Below are 22,167 nucleotides of genomic sequence, written 5' to 3'. Positions count from 1 at the left end.
TGAGTCAGAGGCATCCACTTCAACAACAAACTGGTGCTTGGGATCGGGCTGCACCAGAACCGGTGCAGTTGAGAACCGGCGTTTCAACTCCCTAAACGCGGCTTCGCACCGATCCGACCAGGTGAAGGGGACTTTTGTGGAGGCCAGGGCTGTCAGGGGGCTAACTACCTGACTGTAGCCCTTGATGAACCTCCGGTAGAAATTTGCAAAACCGAGGAACTGTTGTAGTTTCCTACGGTTCGTTGGTTGGGGCCAATCTCTCACCGCCGCAACCTTGGCCGGATCAGGGGCGACAGAGTTGGAGGAGATTATGAACCCCAAGAAGGACAAAGAAGTGCGGTGGAACTCACACTTCTCGCCCTTCACAAACAGCCAGTTCTCCAACAACCGCTGTAGGACCTGACGTACATGCTTAACATGGGTCTCAGGATCCAGAGAAAAAATTAGTATATCGTCTAGATATACGAAGACAAACTGATGCAGGAAGTCCCGCAAGACGTCATTAACCAATGCTTGGAACGTCGCGGGCGCATTGGTGAGGCCGAACGGCATGACCAGGTACTCAAAGTGACCTAACGGGGTGTTAAATGCCGTCTTCCACTCGTCTCCCTCCCGGATCCGAACCAGGTGATAAGCATTCCTAAGATCCACTTTCGTGAAAATTTGGGCTCCATGCAGGGGCGTGAACACTGAATCCAACAGAGGTAACGGGTATCGGTTTCGAACCGTGATCTCGTTCAGCCCTCTGTAATCAATGCATGGACGGAGTCCGCCGTCCTTCTTGCCCACAAAAAAGAAACCAGCACCCATCGGGGAGGTGGAGCTCCGGATCAACCTGGCAGCTAACGAGTCCCGGATGTAGGTCTCCATTGATTCACGTTCCGGACATGAGAGGTTGTACAGCCTGCTGGACGGGTACTCAGCGCCCGGTATCAAATCAATGGCACAATCGTATGGACGGTGCGGGGGCAGCGTGAGTGCCAGATCCTTGCTGAAGACGTCAGCAAGGTCGTGGTACTCGGCTGGCACCGCCGCCAGATTGGGGGGGACTAAAACCTCCTCCTTAGCTGTCACACCGGGTGGAACCGAGGATCCTAAACACTCCCGGTGGCAGGTTTCGCTCCACTAAACCACAACCCCAGACGGCCAATCAATCCGGGGATTGTGTTTTAACACCCATGGAAAACCCAAAATCACTCGGGAGGTAGAAGGTGTTACATAAAACACAATCTCCTCCCTATGATTCCCAGACACCACCAATGTCACTGGCTGAGTCTGGTGTGTGATTAGTGGAAGAAGGGTGCCATCTAGTGCCCGCACCGACAATGGTGACGGTAAGGCCACTAGAGGGAGCCCAACCTCCTTTGCCCATCTGCTATCCAGCAGATTTCCCTCCGACCCCGTGTCCACCAGTGCTGGGGCGTGAAGGGTTAAATCCTCACTCAGGATCATGACTGGGATTCGTGCAGATTTACGGGGTCTCCCCGCGTGGGTATTGTGACCCACCCTTAGCCCAGTCTCTAAGGACGAGTGCTGCTGTTTTGATCGTTTGGGGCATTCTCTCTGTGTGTGCTCAGTAGAGCTGCAGAGAAAACACTCTCCACGGATCAGCCTCCTTTGTCTCTGATCTGATCGTTTTTTGGCCCTGCTCGTTTCCATAGCAACGTCAGCAGGGGGAGCTGTTGTCACGTGGAGAGCCCTGGCAGTGGAGCGTGGGGAAGTCGGCTCCCTTTCAGACCCGGGAGGAAGAGGGACGGCTTGTGCCTGACCACGCCTTTCGTCTCGCTCCCGTCGGTGTTCTGTTAATCGGTTGTCTAACCGTATAACCAGGTCGATAAGCCCATCTAAATCCCGCGGCTCGTCCTTCGCCACCAGGTGCTCCTTGAGGACCAGAGACAGTCTGTTTACAAAGGCGGTGCGGAGCGCAACAGCATTCCAGCCGGCTCGCGCTGCCGCGATGCGGAAGTCGACTGCATACTTTGCTGCGCTCCGACGCCCCTGTCTTATCGACAGCAGCACACTTGAAGCGGTCTCGCCTCTATGAGGGTGGTCGAACACCTGTCGGAACTCCCTCACAAACTCAGTATAAACCGTTAGGAGCCGTGAATTCTGCTCCCAAAGCGCCGTAGCCCAGGCGCGTGCCTCTCCTCGAAGCAAGTTTATAACGTAAGCCACCCGGCTGGCGTCTGACGCGTACATGACGGGACGCTGTGAAAAGACGAGCGAGCACTGCATCAAGAAGTCCGCGCACGTCTCCACACAGCCTCTGTACAGCTCCGGAGGGCTTATGTATGCTTCAGGGGAAGGTGGGGGGGGTCGTTGAATGACCAGCGGAATGTCTGTTTCTGGCACACGGTCAGCAGGAGGAGGTGCTGCAGCAGCGCCCTGAGCATGCGCTTCCACCTGGGCGGTGAGAGCCTCTATCCTGCGATTGAGAACACTGCTCTGCTCGGTAACTAAGTCCAACCGAGCGGCAAAGGCGGTTAAGATGTGCTGCAGCTCACCCAACACGCCTCCTGCCTGTGTACCTCGCTCTCCCATTGGCTGTTCAAGCGATGGTTGACGCCCCTTGGGATCCATGACGCTGGCCGAGAAATCCTGTTGTGAAAGTGACGTGACACGGACCCACAACAGGGGGCGTTAATGAACGGACAATGGATAAGCCAAAAAGTAACAATTTAATGTTGTGAATCGCACAACAATGTACAGACAATAACAATATGGTGGACTGTCAATCATACACCAGGTGACGTGTGGGCAGGCTCGATGATAGAAGACGCCTGGAGAGAGAAGAGCTGGATCCCCACACAGCTTCCACCACCAACGGAGCTGAAGAACACCGGAGCCGCCAAGCCCTGCGCCCCAGGTGGCCGCTGTCTTCAGCAGTCAGACCCGGTACTGCTGGCAGAGAACAGAGACAGTCCAGATGAGTGTGAGTTCGCACACTCTGTGACATGTTATATATGTAATGACACGTTGTGTTGGCAGGGACATGTTATATATGTAATGACACATTGTGTTGGCAGGGACATGTTATATATGTAATGACACGTTGTGTTGGCAGGGACATGTTATATATGTAATGACACATTGTGTTGGCAGGGACATGTTATATATGTAATGACACATTGTGTTGGCAGGGACATGTTATATATGTAATGACACGTTGTGTTGCCAGGGACATGTTATATATGCTGCAACATGTTATATATGCAGCAATAAATTGTATATGCAGTGGCATGTCATATATGCAGTGACATGTTATATATGCAGTGACATGTTATGTACGAGGTCTGTGAGAAAAGTATCCGACCTTATTATTTTTTTAAAAAACCATATGGCTTTTTCTGTGGCGGGCGTGCAAGCCGACGCGGCGCGCCCGCCACAGGAAAAACACCTCCGTTGGAAATCTTAAGGACAAGTTGGAACATGCCCTGCTGTTAAACAATTTCTCAGATACTCACTCAACTGAAAGCCAACAAAAGCCGCCTGGATTTTACAAATGGTTATCAACATGGAGGTGTTTTTGCGAGCCGACGCGCCAATCTGTCCGCACGTCTTTCATTAAAAAAATCTCCTTTAACAGTGGAATGTCCGGATAAACTGCTGATTCCGACCTCTTCTGAAAGTTCTCTGTTCTCTCACGACGTCCTGGGTCAACAGAGGCTTAAATTTGGAGGTTTTCAGCTTGAAACAGGATGATGACGTCGCCTCGGAGCGCTGCGCGACGTCCCGCTCCATGGGAAGTCCTTACAGTGATAGAAACAATCCAAAATCTCTCATCAGCCGTTAAAATTTACACCGAAAACCAGCTGAATTTCTCGAATGGTGTCCACTCGGATGTGCCTCACAGTTTTTGAAAAAGTTTTGATCAAGCACAGCGCCAGTCTCTCAGCAACTTCTCAGACAATAAAAATCCGACGAGGGGGCTGGACACTCCTTCCACAAGGTGTGCTCACAGGCAAATGACGTCACCGACAGGCATGAAAAAATTCATGCATGCGCACAAGGGTTCAAGGGTTATATATGCAGCAATAAATTGTATATGCAGTGGCATGTCATATATGCAGTGACATGTTATATATGTAATGACACGTTGTGTTGGCAGGGACATGTTATACAGCTGTATGCAAAAGTTTGGGCACCCCTAATAATTGTCATGATTTTCCTTTATAAATCATTGGTTGTCTGGATCAGAAATTTCAGTTAAATATATCATATAGCAGATGAACACACTAATATTTGAGAAGTGAAATGAAGTTTCTAGTATTTGCAGCAAGTGTGCAATAATTATTTATCAAAATTAGGCAAGTGCATAGATTTTGGCACCCTTGTCATTTTATTAATTTGAATACATTTAGCACTAATTATTGGAACACAAAGTTGGTTTGGTAAGCTCACTGACCCTTGACCTCCTTACACAGGTGAATCCAATCATGAGAAAGGGTATTTAAGGTGGGCATTTGCAAATGTTTCCCCTCTTCTAATGAGTGACAATATGGGAGCCTCTAAACAACTCTCAAATGACCTGAAAACAAAGATTGTTCAACATCATGGTTTAGGGGAAGGATACATAAAGCTATCTCAGAGATTTCAGCTGTGAGTTTCCACTGTGAGGAACACAGTGAGGAAATGGAAGACCACAGGCACAGTACTAGTTAAGGCCCGAAGTGGCAGGCCAAGAAAAATCTCAGATAAGCTGAAGCAAAGGATGGTGAGAACAGTCATAGTCAACCCACAGACCTGCTTCAAAGACCTACAACATGATCTTGCTGCAGATAAGTGTCTCTGTGCATCATTCAGCTATAGAGCACACTTTGCACAAAGAGATGATGTATGATGCTGTAATGCAGAGGAAGCCTTTTCTGCATACACACCACAAACAGAGTCGCTTGAAGTATGCTAAAGCACATTTGGACAAGCCAGCTTCATTTTGGAATAAGGTGATGTGGACTGATGAAACTAAGATTGAGTTATTTGGACATAACAAGGAGTGGTTTGCATGGCAGAAAAAGAACACAGTATTCCAAGAACACTTGCTACCTACAGTAAAATTTAGAGGTGGTTCCATCATGCTGTGTGGCTGTGTGGCCAGTGCAGGTACTGGGAATCTTGTTCAAGTTGAGGGTCACATGGATTCCTGTCAAAATCAGCAGATTCTTGAGAACAATGTTCATGAATCAGTGACAAAGTTGAAGTGGTGCTGGGGCTGGATCTTTCAACAAGACAATGACCTTAAACACTGCTCTAAATCTACTAAGGCATTCATGCAGAGGAGCAAGTACAATGTTCTGGAATGGCCAGCTCAGTCCCCAGACCTGAATATTATTGAAAATCTGTGGTGTGATTTTAAGTGGCTGTTCATGCTCAGAAACCAACAAACCTGTCTGAACTGGAGATGTTTTGGAAAGACGAATGGTCCAAAATACCTTCAACCAGAATCCATACTCTCATTGGAAGCTATAGGAAGCATTTAGAGGCTGTTATTTCTGCAAAAGGACGATCTACTAAATATTGATGTATTTTTTCTGTTGGGGTGCCCAAATTTATGCACCTTGCTAATTTTGTTTAAAAAATTATTGCACACTTTCTGTAAATACTAGAAACTTCATTTCACTTCTCAAATATCAGTGTGTTCATCTGCTATATGATATATTTAACTGAAATTTCTGATCCAGACAACCAATGATTTATAAAGGAAAATCATGAAAATTATTAGGGGTGCCCAAACTATTACATACAACTGTATATGCAGCAACATGTTATATTCACAACAATATGTTGTATATGGAGTGACATGTTATATATGCAATGACACATTGTATTGGCAGCGACACCTTCTATATGTAGAGAAACATGTTTTATATATATATATATATATATATATATATATATGAAGCAACACGTTATTTTAAAAAAAAAATTTTTGTTTGTTTTTTTTTTTGTCATTTTTTTGAGATTTGTTTTTAGGTTGAGTTTAAAGATTACAAATTTAAAAAGAGATTAGCCTGAATTTTTTATTTATTTATTTTTGAAATGGAAAAAAGAGATGAAAGGCATCAGAGGTTTGATGTAAACCCTACACGTTCTACACACCACAATATAAATGTAGAAGAATTATACATATGTCTCTAATGGTGTTTTTCACTACGTATGACTTCCTCTTGTGATTTCTGTGTGAAGTCGTTCATGCCACTATTTTGCTGAAGGTTGAGGTTGCCTGTACTGATGCTGCATGATGTTCAGTGAAATACACCTTTCAGTGCTGCAGTCAGTTTTCCTCATCAGTAACTGGGTTGTTTTCCACAGCTGTACCAATAGCACTGATCGTCCTTGGTGTCACGGTGCTGGTGACAGTAGCAGGTGCTGTGTGCTTCTACAAACTGTGAGTCTTGTGTTTGTCTTTGTAAGCCAACTTCTTCATTATATTGATTCTTGTGGTACTTTTCAAACTGACATCTGTCTCTCTGTATAATTCACTGAATTGGGCAGATGATGCTGAATGATTAGACATTCCTGAGCAATTTGAGAACATTTTCATCATTTGTCTTCATTGATCTCTGAATTATTGCGTGCAAAACCAGCCAATGAGAATTTATAGCAGTACGCAATTCAACAAAACAACACATGAAATGGGAACATTGTTGTGTGGGCCGCTGAAGAGGAGGTACTGCTGGCCCACCACCACTAGAGGGCGCCCTGCCTGGAGTGCGGGCTCCAGGCACCGGAGGGCGCTGCCGCCTTACAGGAGCAGCCAGGATGACAGCTGTCACCCATCACTGGAGACAGCTGATTCCAATCAACAGGGAGGTATATCAGCAGGACGGCATCTCCACCTCATTTGCCGAGATATCGCCTTATCAAAGAGGTAACAATCTCCGCCCAAACATACGTGTGACTATAGTTGTAATTCTTGTTGATTATTTGTAGGACAGCTGACTACCGGACAACATTTGGATAAGTACTCACCTTCCTACACTTCTTGATTGTTGTTGACGAGAGGTGGAGGTGGACTCTCCACCCTCCGTGTTGCTGGGTGCAGCCGCATCCACACCTGACTGTTTCTGTTCCTTGCCAGCAGTACCGGATCCGACGAGCGGAGGCAGTGGCCACCTGGGAATTCGGGACTTGGCGGCTCCAGTATTCCCGGGGTTCGGTGGCAGAGGAAATCGGGTTGGTTCCGGTTCGACTTGGACAGACGTCTCCTATCGTCGAGCCTGCCCACACGACACCGTTGTAATTGAACTCAGTCTCAATATTGTAATCGGTTGTGTTTGTTGTGCCTGTTTCACAACAGTAAAAACAGTGTTATTTGACTCCTCCATTGTCCGTTCATTTGCGCCCCCTGTTGTGGGTCCGTGTTCCTACACTTTCACAACAGGATATCTCGGCCAGCGTCATGGATCCCGAGGGGCGTCAACCGGCTGTTGAACGGCCAATGGAAGACCAGGACGCGCAGGCGTCCTCGGGAGGGGTGATCGGTGAGTTGCAGCGGATCCTCACCGCTTTCACGACTCGGATGGATTTAATGACCGAGCAGAACGTCCTCCTGAACCGCAGGGTGGAGGCTCTCGCCGCACAAGTGGAAGCGCGCCCTCCGGGCGCCGCTGCGGCTCTCCCTCCCGTAGACCTTGTGCGTAACAGCGATGTTCCACTGGTCGTTCAACGACCCCACCCACCTTCCCCTGAAGCTTACATAAGCCCCCCAGAGCCGTACGGAGGCTGTGTGGAGACGTGCGCAGATTTTCTTATGCAGTGCTCGCTCGTCTTCGCACAGCGTCCCGTCATGTACGCGACTGATGCTAGTAAAGTAGCTTATGTAATAAACCTGCTTCGCGGTGAGTCACGCGCTTGGGCTACAGCGCTCTGGGAGCAGAATTCACGGCTCCTTCTGACATATGATGGGTTTGTAAGGGAGCTCAGAACCGTGTTCGATCACCCTAATAGAGGCGAAACCGCTTCAACCGTGCTACTGTCAATGAGACAGGGGCGTTGGAGCGCAGCTGCCTATGCAGTCGACTTCCGCATCGCGGCTGCGAGGTCCGGCTGGAATAGCACTGCGCTCCGCGCCGCCTTTGTAAACGGACTGTCTTTGGTTCTTAAGGAGCACCTGGTGGCTAAGGACGAACCGCGGGATTTAGATGGGCTCATCGATCTTGTCATACGGTTAGACAACCGGTTAGAAGAACGTCGGCGGGAACGAGACGAAGGGCGTGGCCGGGCACGCGCCGTCCCTCTCCCTTCCGGTTCCGACCGCGCTCCGCCTTCCCCACGCTCCACGGCCCCTGTGCTCCGTGGGGCCACAGCTCCCCCTGCTGACGAAGCTATGGACACGAGTAGGGCAACATTTAGGGCACCAGATGCACAGAGGAGACGGGCCCACGGAGCTTGTTTTGTTTGTGGTTCAATAGAGCACCATATGAGAGACTGCCCCGAGCGGTTAAACTCCAACGCCCGCCCCTAGAGACTGGGCTAGGGGTGGGCCGAGACATTCATGTGGGACACACCCACATTGCCACACGACTCCCAGTTACGATCCTTTATGAGGACTCAACCCTGAAGGCCCCAGCACTGGTGGACACGGGCTCTGAGGGGAATCTGTTGGACAGCAGATGGGCCAGGGAGATAGGGCTCCCCCTGGTGGTGCTTACCTCGCCTGTACAGGTTCGGGCACTAGATGGCTCCCTACTCCCTCCGATCACGCATAAGACACCACCTGTAACTCTGGTGGTGTCAGGAAATCACCGGGAGGTGATCGAGTTTTTTGTGACTCAGGCCACCTCCCGTGTGGTTTTAGGATTTCCCTGGATGTTGAAGCACAATCCCCGGATTGATTGGCCGTCCGGGGTAGTGGTTCAGTGGAGCGAGACCTGCCATCGGGTGTGTCTAGGTTCCTCGGTTCCTCCCGGCTCCCGAGCTAAGGAGGAGGTCAGAGTCCCGCCCAATCTAGGGACGGTGCCGGTGGAGTACCATGACCTTGTTGACGTGTTCAGCAAGGATCTGGTTCTCACTCTTCCCCCCCACCGTCCATATGATTGTGCCATTGATTTGGTTCCGGGCAGTGAGTTCCCGTCCAGTAGGCTGTACAACCTCTCACGGCCTGAGCGCGAATCAATGGAGACCTACATCCACGACTCGTTAGCTGCCGGGTTGATCCGGAATTCCACCTCCCCGATGGGCGCAGGTTTCTTTTTTGTGGGTAAAAAAGACGGCGGACTTCGTCCATGCATTGATTATAGGGGGCTGAACGAGATCACGGTTCGCAACCGATACCCGTTACCCCTGTTGGATTCAGTGTTCACACCCCTGCATGGAGCCCAAGTTTTCACCAAGCTCGATCTTAGAAATGCGTACCACCTGATTCGGATCCGGAAGGGAGACGAGTGGAAGACGGCATTTAACACCCCCTTAGGTCACTTTGAGTACCTGGTCATGCCGTTCGGTCTCACAAACGCTTCCGCAACATTCCAAGCGTTGGTTAATGATGTCTTGCGGGATTTCCTGCACCGGTTCGTCTTCGTATATCTAGACGATATACTCATCTTTTCTCCGGACCCTGAGACCCATGTCCAGCATGTACGTCAGGTCCTGCAGCGGTTGTTGGAGAACCGGCTGTTTGTGAAGGGCGAGAAGTGTGAGTTCCACCGCACGTCTTTGTCCTTCTTGGGGTTCATTATCTCCTCCAACTCCGTCGCTCCTGATCCGGCCAAGGTTGCGGCGGTGAGAGACTGGCCCCAACCCACAAGCCGTAGGAAGTTGCAACAGTTCCTAGGCTTTGCTAATTTCTACAGGAGGTTCATTAAGGGCTATAGCCAGGTAATTAGCCCCCTGACAGCCCTGACCTCACCAAAAGTCCCCTTCACCTGGTCGGGTCGTTGCGAAGCCGCGTTCAAGGAGTTGAAACGGCGCTTCTCGTCTGCACCTGTTTTGGTGCAGCCCGATCCTAGTCGCCAGTTAGTGGTTGAAGTGGACGCCTCGGACTCAGGGATAGGAGCCGTGCTGTCCCAGAGCGGGAAGACCGATAAGGTCCTTCACCCGTGTGCCTATTTTTCCCGCAGGTTGACCCCAGCCGAACGGAACTATGACGTCGGCAATCGAGAGCTCCTTGCGGTGAAAGAGGCTCTTGAGGAGTGGAGACATCTGCTGGAGGGAACGTCCGTGCCATTCACGGTTTTCACTGACCACCGGAACCTGGAGTATATCAGGACCGCCAAGCGGCTGAATCCCAGGCAAGCCCGCTGGTCACTGTTCTTCGGCCGTTTTGACTTCCGGATCACCTACCGTCCCGGGACCAAAAATCAAAGATCGGATGCTTTGTCCCGGGTACATGAAGATGAGGTCAAAACGGAGTCGTCGGATCCCCCAGATCCCATCATCCCGGAGTCCGCTATCGTGGCCGCCCTCACCTGGGACGTGGAGAAGACCGTCTGGGAGGCCCTGACACGAGACCCGGACCCCGGAACCGGACCGAAGAACAAACTCTACGTCCCACCAGAAGCTAGGGCTGCAGTCCTGGACTTCTGTCACGGTTCTAAGCTCTCCTGCCATCCTGGGGTGCGTAGGACCATGGCAGTCGTCCGGCAGCGCTTCTGGTGGGCGTCCCTAGAGGCCGACGTCCGGGGTTACATCCAGGCCTGTACCACCTGCGCCAGGGGCAAGGCCGATCACCGCAAAACCTCGGGTTTGCTACAGCCGCTGCCCGTCCCTCATCGCCCCTGGTCCCACATCGGCCTGGATTTTGTCACGGGCCTCCCGCCGTCCCAGGGAAACACCGTCATCCTCACGATAGTGGACCGATTCTCCAAGGCGGCCCACTTCGTGGCCCTCCCGAAGCTACCAACGGCCCAGGAGACAGCGGACCTCCTAGTCCACCACGTCGTCCGTCTGCATGGGATACCATCAGACATCGTCTCCGATCGCGGTCCCCAGTTCTCCTCGCACGTTTGGAGGAGCTTTTGCCGGGAACTGGGGGCCACGGTCAGTCTCTCGTCCGGGTATCACCCCCAGACCAACGGACAAGCAGAACGGGCCAACCAAGAAATGGAGCAGACCCTACGCTGTGTGACAGCCGCGCACCCGACGGCCTGGAGTACCCACCTGGCCTGGATCGAGTACGCCCACAACAGTCAAGTGTCATCAGCCACCAGCCTCTCCCCTTTTGAGGTGTGCTTGGGGTATCAGCCCCCGTTGTTTCCGGTGGTTGAGGGAGAGGTCGGTGTGCCCTCGGTCCAGGCCCACCTACGGAAGTGCCGTCGGGTGTGGCGTGCCACCCGTTCTGCTTTGTTAAGGGCCCGGACGAGGGCGAAGAACCATGCAGACCGGCGGCGGGCCCCGGCTCCCACGTATCGTCCTGGGCAGGAAGTGTGGTTGTCCACCAAGGACATTCCCCTACAAGTGGACTCCCCAAAACTACAAGAACGATACATTGGTCCGTACAAGATTCTCAAGGTCATCAATCCCGCCGCAGTGAGGCTCCAGCTTCCGGCCTCACTGCGGATTCATCCAGTATTCCACGTCTCCAGGATCAAACCTCATCACACCTCACCCCTCTGCACTCCGGGTCCGGCACCACCTCCTGCCCGGATCATCGACCGAGAGCCGGCTTGGACCATGCGCCGGCTCCTCGACGTCCGACGCATGGGCCGGGGTTTTCAGTATCTGGTGGACTGGGAAGGGTACGGCCCCGAAGAACGCTCCTGGGTGAAGAAGGGCTTCATCCTGGACCCGACCCTCCTGGCCGACTTCTACCGTCGCCACCCAGACAAACCCGGTCGTGCGCCAGGAGGCACCCGTTGAGGGGGGGGTCCTGTTGTGTGGGCCGCTGAAGAGGAGGTACTGCTGGCCCACCACCACTAGAGGGCGCCCTGCCTGGAGTGCGGGCTCCAGGCACCGGAGGGCGCTGCCGCCTTACAGGAGCAGCCAGGATGACAGCTGTCACCCATCACTGGAGACAGCTGATTCCAATCAACAGGGAGGTATATCAGCAGGACGGCATCTCCACCTCATTTGCTGAGATATCGCCTTATCAAAGAGGTAACAATCTCCGCCGAAACATACGTGTGACTATAGTTGTAATTCTTGTTGATTATTTGTAGGACAGCTGACTACCGGACAACATTTGGATAAGTACTCACCTTCCTACACTTCTTGATTGTTGTTGACGAGAGGTGGAGGTGGACTCTCCACCCTCCGTGTTGCTGGGTGCAGCCGCATCCACACCTGACTGTTTCTGTTCCTTGCCAGCAGTACCGGATCCGACGAGCGGAGGCAGTGGCCACCTGGGAATTTGGGACTTGGCGGCTCCAGTATTCCCGGGGTTCGGTGGCAGAGGAAATCGGGTTGGTTCCGGTTCGACTTGGACAGACGTCTCCTATCGTCGAGCCTGCCCACACGACACCGTTGTAATTGAACTCAGTCTCAATATTGTAATCGGTTGTGTTTGTTGTGCCTGTTTCACAACAGTAAAAACAGTGTTATTTGACTCCTCCATTGTCTGTTCATTTGCGCCCCCTGTTGTGGGTCCGTGTTCCTACACTTTCACAACAAACATAAAGCTTTTTCCAACAATTCTTTTATCTTTTTTGCAGTTTCAATTTGTTCTGTGTGTAATTCTACATATTTTACTTATCTTTTTTGAAAAGGAACATATTCTCCTCCTGGTGTGGTGGACAGCAGGATGACATAGAGACAGAAATGTGGAAACAAGGTGACGCTGAGACAGACCTTCACAGCCATCATGGAGCTGAAGAAGAAACAAACAGAATGCTCTCCAATAATGTTCTGCTTTTTGAGAATCCAGATGTCAAAACAGTGTCTTTGGAGTAGAGTGTATGATTTCTGTCTCACAACTCAGGGGGGGGTTTGTGTTGATGTTTATTTTTTATTGCAGTTTGCCACTTTTCTGGTTATTTTTAAATTGTAAACCACATGCAAGTGCCACAGATATGCCACTCTGAGCACAGCTGCCAGAAGGAAGAACATCCAGCCGTAGATCTTGTGCCAAAACTCAATGAAGACCAGTATTGAGTTTGCTGTGGAAGCAACTGGGAGAAGCAGAAAAATAACCCTAGTGCACATTTAGTTGACCCATTCAGTGCTGAACGTGTTGTATGGGAAGTGTTTTATAGCTATACTTGGAGAAACTGAAAAAAAAAAAGAATTATTTTGATTTTTTCTTTTTGCTTGGCATTGTGACAGTGGATTTCGTATGGTTTTACATCGGATGTTTTTCCCGACTGAGCATCAGATGCACATGGAGATTGTCAGAAGAAAAAAGACGTCTATTTATAATAAATTTGATATAAATTGTTTTTCTCCTATAAAACTACCAATATGAGAGAGAAAGCATCTCTATTTCTTTGATTTATACAGATGTGCTGTTTGTGTATGTTCTTGTGTTGCTTTTGAATGTGCTGAAGTTTCAACCTGGTCTCACGGCAAGTCGTGATTCAGCAGCAAGAAATATACATTAATCTATCGGTTTGTGATATTGTGACAAAAAGCACCTCATTTTCGTCACGGCAGCACAAATTCATTCTAATACATTCCGTGATGGCTGCACGAAATTAAAAGTGAAGCGGGGAGGGGGGAGTCAGGGTGGTTATGGTTAGGGTTGGGGGAAGGAGTAGGGTTAGTAATAGTGAGTTTAAAAAAAAAAACAGCACAAAAATTTGACTCATTTCGTGATGGGAGCATGAAAAAAAACCAAACGTGAGACTGGGATGGAAGTTTCCATCAAATAATACAAATTTTTCTTTTTGAGAACACAGTCATGTTTTGCTAAAGCATTAGTAAGGTTTTCACAAGCCCAGCACTGTTCTTCAGTGGAAATGTTTGATTTCAGAAATTTTAATATTATTATTGGTGTTATGTGTCGACGCGGGTTGAGGAGCGGACCTGCGTCTGACTGAACCCAGCGCTAAAATAACCAGAAAGCGGTTCCAATAACAAAACAATTTATTTTCCCCCTTTTGTGCAATACTCGGTGTACAAACATAAAACGCGTCTGTCTGGGGGAGTGAAGGACGGCGCGCTCTCCAGCGCCCAAAGGGATCGAAGCCCGGCGCCTCTGGACCCACGTTCACCGCCAAACACCCCCCAGGTGGACACAACAAACCGACTCTGTGAAGGATAGAAAAGGTGAGGTAAGTCAGCAGCTACAACTAATATCCTTCAAAGGCACACACTATCAGCAACACATTCAGGTCTGAATTTAAGCTTTATGTAAATGAGCAGCTTCTCACAACAGGTGGAGGAATCATCTGTCCGCACGCCACGGCCGTGAGAAGCAAGCTGCACAACTCTCATCAATATTCACATATACTGCGTAACAAAATACCAAATTACTGTTAATTATTCAGACAATCAAATCACCTCTGATGTGTGTTGACAGCATGTGTCCCTCACCCGTCCTCCTTCACAGGCACGATGTGTCAAACCCAGGCGCGGTCCTCAGCGTCTCACAAACGAACATCACAAGGTCGAGTTCCCGGCCATTCTGCTTGAATCACACATAGCTTAAATGCAGAACGCCATCTCATTATCTGCTTCAGCTGAAAGTCTTTAAGGTTGCACGTGAGCACCATCCACAGGTGCTGCACATCACGTTGATGAGGGTGAAGGACTCTTCTGCCAGCACCTTCTCCACAGACAATAAATCAGTTTGCATACCACCTGGAGAGCAAAGAAAAGGAAAGAACACCCAAATGTCCAGCCAAACCCCCCAACACACAACAATTGGAGATTACCATCTGATGTACTGTATATACACCCCTTTAAAAGTACTGGAACAACAAGGCCAGATCTGTGTTTTGTTACTTTGAAGGCTTTGGATTTAATATTAATAAATTAATATGACGATATAGTTTAAAATATCAGCTTTAATTTCCTTATATTTACACTGAGAAGCATTAACAACATAGTGTCTTTTGTACTGGAACGTGCAGTTTTGGGGCAAGCAAAAAAATCCTGGAACATTGATATTGATGGTTAAGAGATTCTAACCAGATATCTTGCTAACATATACAGTTTTATACGAGGTCTGTTAGAAAAGTAACAGACCTTTTTATTTTTTGCAAAAACTATATGGATTTGAATCATGTGCGCTTGCATCAGCCAAGCTTGAACCTTCGTGCGCATGCGTGAGTTTTTTCACGCCTGTCAGTAGCGTCATGCCAGGTGGAAACCATCCGGAAGATTCAGATGGCTTTCGGTGAAGATTCTATGGGCGTCACAAGGCTTAAGGAGCATTACAACCGGATTAAAGACGGCCCACAGCGGCGGAGGGCGCGCCGCGCTCTGAGCGGCCATCGACAGGCTGAAATGACCAGATCATTTCCAAAGTGAAGGCTGTGTTGATCCGGGACATCGTGTGACCCAGAGAAATTGCGGAAGAGGTGGGCATAGCCATTTTTAGGCACATTCCACTGTTAAAGAAAATTTTGTAATGAAAGACGTGCGGCGGAATTCGCGCGTCGGGATGAAGCCGCAGTGGCAGAGAACAAAAGCAAGTCCGTGTTGGAAGTCTCACGGGACATGTCTTCCACCATTCAGAAGATTCAGACGGCTTTCGGTGGCTTTTTAGTTGAGTGAGTATCCGAGAAATTGTGGAGAGCTGGGCATGTCAACATGTCCCGTAGAATCTTCACCGAAAGCCATCTGAATTTTCCGAATGGTTTCCACCTGGCTGTCTCTAACAGTTTCTGAAAAAATTTGATGCAGCGCTGCTCCAATCGTTCAGACATTTTCCTGACAATGAAAATCCAACGAGGGGGGAGGACCAGTGCTCACTCAAAGCCTGCTCACAGGCGAATGACGCAACCAACAGGTGTGAAAAAACTCACGCATGTACACGAAGGTTCAAGCTTGGCTGATGCAAGCACACATGATTCAAATCCATATAGTTTTTGCAAAAAATAAAAAGGTCCGTTACTTTTCTAACAGACCTTGTATATATATATATATATATATATATATATATATATATATATACACAGTGGGGAAAATAAGTATTTGACCCGCTGTCAGTTTTGTAGGTTTTCCCACCTACAAAGAATGGAGAGGTCTGTAATTTTTATCGTAGGTACACTTCAACTGTGAGAGACAGTATCTAAAAAAAAAATAAAAATTCAGAAAATCACATTGTATGATTTTTAAATAATTAATTTGTATTTTATTGCAAATTGTTGTTTTTTTTATGAAAACTCAACCTATCATTCTTTTTGAGTTCTACACATGTGGTGATACCTTATTTACACCAGGATGTTAATAAAATCAATGCTGGCTATTCTCAGAATAAAGTACTTATATCCACAGTTTGAAATTGCTTAAGTCAAATGGTGTCCACTTTATGGTCTTCTCAAAACATTAAAATTACTGTTCTGGATGCTCAGAATGCATCTGAGCTCATCTAGAAACCGTTGGCTTCTGGGGCCTAAAGTGGCCCCCAGACCCCCGGCCTATGGGCTTCGGCCCTGCGGGCCTCACACTTTGTCCCCCCCAATTTCTAGTTCTAAATTGCACCCTTGTAAAGGTTTAACACAGGTTGTTTCAGAGGTCAGGAAATAAAGTTCTCTTCTTAAGAAATAAAGTTCACTGTTCAGGAATTATTCATAGTTCATAGGTAATATCCAAAGGTCAGAGGCCAAGTGCTGCTGACGGGCCAGTCGGCACCAGTCGGCACAAATGCAGGATTCAGGTCTCAGCTTTTTCGCCACATTCACACCGCACGCGATGCCACAAATTTGCTTCCTTCGCCTGGCGATGGACGCGGCATCATAGCCCGGTGTGTCGCTCTGCTTGAGCGGAAACGTTCGCTGCGAAAATTCACCTGCGTCATCAAATAGAAGGAGTTTCCATTCTGCTCACTGTAGAGTCAACATGGCGGACCTTGATCACACGGAGCGAGTTGCTGTGCTGTATTTGTTGTGGAAAGCTGACAAACGTCGCCAGCGGCGCCGTCGCTGGGTTCACAATATCCTCATGAGACGTTCCCAATTCGGGGAGTTTCATCATTTGCTGCAGGAGCTGCGTTTGGATGACAGCTGCTTTCAGTGGAACTTCTGCCTTTCCAGGACCCAGTTTGAGGACCTCCTGTCCCGTTCACGCGTGCACATGACAAACTCTGTCATCAATGTGTTAGAAACCAGTCACCATTTGTTTTATTGTACATCTCTGTAGTTAATAAAATTATCTTCACAGATGATTTGTTCGCGCACGCACGTGAAAAAAAACTAGCTGCTGCTGCTGCGGTGCTGCTCGCTCTATCCTCAAACTCTGTCATAAGTCCTGCTCACAGGCTGGCTGCCAGACAGAAACACCCAACACCAAACAACACAAAAGAAATCCAGCCACTAAACCCCAGTGCAAAAACTAACAGCATACCCAAAACAGTAAACAATAAACCCCCACGGACCCAATCATGACAGTGGTGCATGGTAATGCAGTTCCAATTAAGCAGGACTTGATACAACTGGGTTCTCAATTGTTTGATTTCAGAGTTCATGTAGTTCTTAGGAAGAGCTCTTGGAACAGTTCTTTATCATAGCACAGTCACAAACAGGAGTGAGTGAGAACGGGATCTCACTAAGATGAGGAGGAACTTAACTGGTGTGCTCTGTGCCGAGAGCCGAGGAGTTCCAACGTGACGTTGCAATGCAGGTCCACTTGGGAGCCCTACCGGAATCATCTGGAACATCAGGAAAAGACAGTTTTCCTCTAATACAGGAATTAGAGGGGAGGCCAGGTTACCTGAGCTTAAGCTGCAGGATGTAAAACAGAGTCAAAACCAGGATCAGAGGGAAATCCTGACAATTATATTCAATGGAAAAGGATACAAACCCAGATGAGATTCATCATTTTTTATGGCATTGTTTTGTACGGAAGCTCTGAGCTGCCACGCCGTAATATATATTTGGCTCAGTATCATGTAATTACGTGAAAAGTTTCATGTTATAACATGATATTTATTACGTTATAACATGATATCTATCACGTTATTTCGTGATGCACAACTATCATGTTATTTCATGATATGGTATTTTCACGTTTTATCGTGAAATTATCATGTTATTTCATGATAAGAAATTATCACATTATTCCGAGATATGAATCTATCACGTTATTTCATAATATGAAATTATCACGTTATTTCGAATTATGACATTTTCATGTTATTTTGTGATAAACATTTATCACGTTATTTCATGGTATTTTTACGTTATAACGTGAAAACAATATGGTTTTACTTTGATACACAGCCATATACCTGTTCTGCTATTCTGCCACTAGAAGGCGCTAGAATACCAGTAAAGGGCGCTACTTATCTAAGGCTGTTTGCTTTTTCTTTTTTTTTTACTCTGATTATAGTGAAAACAAATAGCAAAAGTATTGGCTCATGCTTTTTATTGATCCTTAAATCCCCCTACATCACAGACGAGCCATGTTACTTGACTGAACCTGGGAAGTGTTGAAGCGCTGAATTACCTGAATAGCCTACATATCATGAAATAACATGATAACTGCTTAACACGAAATAACATGATAGTTGCATATCTCAGAATAATGTGATAATTTCTTATCTCAGAATAACGTGATAGTTGCATATCTCGGAATAACGTGATAGTTGCAGATCATGAAATAACATGATCGTTTCTTATCTCGGAATAACGTGATAATTTCATATCACGAAATAACGTGATCATTTCTCGTTATAACATGAAAATAGCGCATCATGAAATAACATGATAATTTCATATCACGAAATAACGTGATAGGTATCATGTTATAACGTGATAAATATCACGTTATAACATGAAATTTTTCACGTAATTACATGATACTGAAACAAATATATATTAGGGCTTGGCAGCTCAGAGTTTCCGTAGTTTTGCCACAGCTCATAGATGAAAGAGTTAATTCTCTTGATCAACTTATATCAACAGATGAATGATTTACTGCACTTAATAACATGCCAAACAACAATGGTTTCCCTACTGAGTTTTATGAACATTTTGAGACTATTCTTTCAGCAGCAACATCCAAAATAAAACAGAAATTCTGTATCTCAGATCATATGAATTCTGTGATAATCATTCTTCTTAACCCCATTGTCACTTAGCTACTGCCCCTGTCATTTATCACTACTGATATAAAAATCATCAGTAAGGCTCCTGCTTCCAGAACAGAAAAAACTATCCAATTGACCTTCGTGGCTGGGACGACGGTGGGGGATCGAACCCACGCGGCTCGCACCAAAAGACCGTTCCTCTACCAGGTCAGCCAACTCCCCTTTAGCCAAGCTAGCAGGAACGTCTTTTCAATTGGGACCCGGGACTTTCATCCCGCTACACAATTATGATCCACCTATATCAAACAGGTTTTACCAAATGTGAACAGGGTCATCAAACAACACACAGTTTGTTTATTGTCATTATTCATCAATACAACAAACAAAACCAAATTTTTTCCCAATGAATGCAGAAATTGATGTTTTCCTCAGAGTAGCACCTTGGTGCTGACCGAAAGTCCTTCTCCGGAACTCCTCCCACACCCACCACTTTACCTCCCTCCCAACAGAGGCTTTTGCCCTTTGGGCCTGTCGGTACCTTCCAACTGCCTCCAGAGTCCTCCAAGATAACACATCTGGAAAGATGCCTTTTTCAGTCGGATGACTTCCCTGACCACCGGTGCCCATCACGATGTGCGACGGTAACTGCCCCTTCCGAGACCTAAGACCTTCAGGCCACAGCTCCCTGCTGCAGCTTCAGCAATGGAAGCTTTGAACATTGCCCCTTCTGGTTCAATGCCCCAACCTCCACAGAGATGCAAGAAAAGCTCCGCCGGAGGTGTGAGTTGAAGATTTGTTGGACAGTGGGCTCCTCCAAATGTTGCCAGTTCACCCACACTATCTGTTTGGGCTTATCAGATCTGTTCCTCCCCCACCCTCTGATCCAACTCACCACCAGATGGTGATCAGTTGACAGCTCTGGCCCTCTATTCATCCAAGTGTCCAGAACATGCAGCCTCCGATCAGATGATACGATCACAAAATCGATCATCAACCTTCGGCCTCGGGTGCTCAGGTACCATGTACACTTATGAGCATCCTTACGTTTAATTATGGTATTTGTTATGGACTGTCCATGACTAGCACATAAAGCCAATAAAAAAAAAAACATTCGAGTTTAGATCAGGGAGGCTGTTCCTCCAAATCACGCCTCTCTAGGCATCTCTGTCATTGCCAGCGTATGCGATGCCTGGCGAGTGTGGGGATACTCATCAGTCCACGGCTGAGAGCCGCTATGTTGGAGTTTACCCTGGTAGATGAAAGGGCCACCTCCCTATGCCTTTGGGTTGCTGGGTAAATACCTCTGTTAGATGGTCTGCGCAGGCCTTAAGTAGAGATCTTTACATTCGCTGCCTAGCTTATGTTATGGATAGTTTTTTATTTGTTGTTTTTTTTTGTTTGTTTGTTTGTTTGTTTGCTTTTATTGTTTTAAGTGGCACAAGAATACCAGCCTCTTCACAGTGGAGTTATTTGCTATTCTAAGGGCAGTCCAGTGGACAGCACAGATTTATCATTGTAGGAGAGTTGGTGTTCAGGGATGTGTCAGCCATCAATAGTATTGGGACCGGTGCATCCAGGAGTCTGCAAGACCTCATTTATGACATTCTTTAGGTGATTAGGGATGTGGCAAGGAAAGGGGTGATGATAACATTGATGTGGGTTCCAGTGCATATAGGTATCCCAACAAATGAGAGGGTGGATAGGTTGGCCAAAAAAAGTTGTCACAAAAGAAAACATAGACATCAGTATCACTATTTCCATAGCAAAGGACAAGTGTGTGTGTTGTTGTCAGTAGAGGAATTAACTTACAATAGCAAAAATGCTGGGCGCAAGAGAAAAAGCATAGGCACTTATTTTAAATAGCAAGTAGAGCAGCAGATTCATTCTCATGCACTGTAATAAATGCAACCCCAATTCCAGTGAAGTTGGGACGCTGTGTAAAATGTAAATAAAAACAGAATACAATGATTTGCAAATCCTCTTCAACCTATATTCAATTGAATACAACACAAAGACAAGAAATTTAATGTTCAAACTGATAAACTTTATTGTTTTTGTGCAAGTATTTGCTCATTTTTAAATGGATGCCTGCAACACGTTTCAAAAAAAGCTGGGACAGTGGTATGTTTACCACTGTGTTACATCACCTTTCCTTCTAACAACACTCAATAAGTGTTTGGGAACTGAGGACACTAATTGTTGAAGCTTTGTAGGTGGAATTCTTTCCCATTCTTGCTTGATGTACGACTTCAGTTGCTCAACAGTCTGGGGTCTCCGTTGTCATATTTTGCATTTCATAATACATCACACATTTTCAATGGGTGACAGGTCTGGACTGCAGGCAGGCCAGTTTAGTACCCACACGCTTTTACTACAAAGCCACGCTGTCTTGCTGAAATAAGCAGGGACGTCCCTGAAAAAGACGTTGCTTGGATGACAGCATGTGTTGCTCCAAAACTTGGATGTACCTTTCAGCATTGATGGTGCCATCACAGATGTGTAAGTTGCCCATGCCATGGACACTAACACCCCCCCATACCATACAGATGCTGGTTTTTGAACTTTGCGCTGGTAACAATCTGGATGGTGTTTTTCTTCTTTTGCTCGGACGACACAATGTCCATGATTTTCAAAAACAATTTGAAATATGGACTCATCAGACCACAGCACACTTTTCCACTGTGCGTCTGTCCATTTCAAATGAGCCTCGGGCCCAGAGAAGACAGCGGCATTTCTGGATGGTGTTGATGTGTGGCTTTCGCTTTGCATGGTAGAGTTTTAACTTGCACTTGTAGATGTAGCGATAAATTGTGATAACTGACAATGGTTTTCTGAAGTGTTCCTGAGCCCACGTAGTAAGATCCTTTACACAATGATGTCGGTTTTTAATGCAGTGCCGCCTGAGGAATCAAAGGCCATGGGCATTCAATGTTGGTTTTCAGCCTTGCCACTTACATGTAGAAAGTTCTCCAGATTCTGTGAATCTCCTGATTATATTATGGACTGTAGATGATGGAATCCCTAAATAATCCTTGGGACTCTGACGAGGGCGGTCGCATCTCCTCCACTCTACCTTATCTCTTTTCTCTGCTTTAACCTTC

The 22,167-nt window shown here is 47.3% G+C and overlaps 1 protein-coding gene across 1 annotated transcript in view; it reads left to right on the top strand.

Annotated features, from left to right (window-relative positions):
- lyve1b (lymphatic vessel endothelial hyaluronic receptor 1b) overlaps positions 1-13,115 on the top strand; it is a 68,142-nt gene extending 55,027 nt beyond the window's left edge. The window contains exons 5-6 of the mRNA XM_034175900.1: positions 6,310-6,385; positions 12,642-13,115. Of these exons, the coding sequence (XP_034031791.1) occupies positions 6,310-6,385; positions 12,642-12,825 (260 nt within the window). The 3' untranslated portion in view covers positions 12,826-13,115. The remainder of the gene's footprint in view (positions 1-6,309; positions 6,386-12,641) is intronic.
- The last annotated feature ends 9,052 nt before the right edge of the window (positions 13,116-22,167 follow it).

The sequence above is a fragment of the Thalassophryne amazonica genome, chromosome 8 (genome assembly GCF_902500255.1).
Source record: "Thalassophryne amazonica chromosome 8, fThaAma1.1, whole genome shotgun sequence".
Classification (NCBI taxonomy): Eukaryota; Metazoa; Chordata; class Actinopteri; order Batrachoidiformes; family Batrachoididae; genus Thalassophryne; species Thalassophryne amazonica.
The sequence above is the reverse complement of the archived record's forward strand: the minus strand, read 5'-3'. Positions and strand labels throughout refer to the sequence as shown.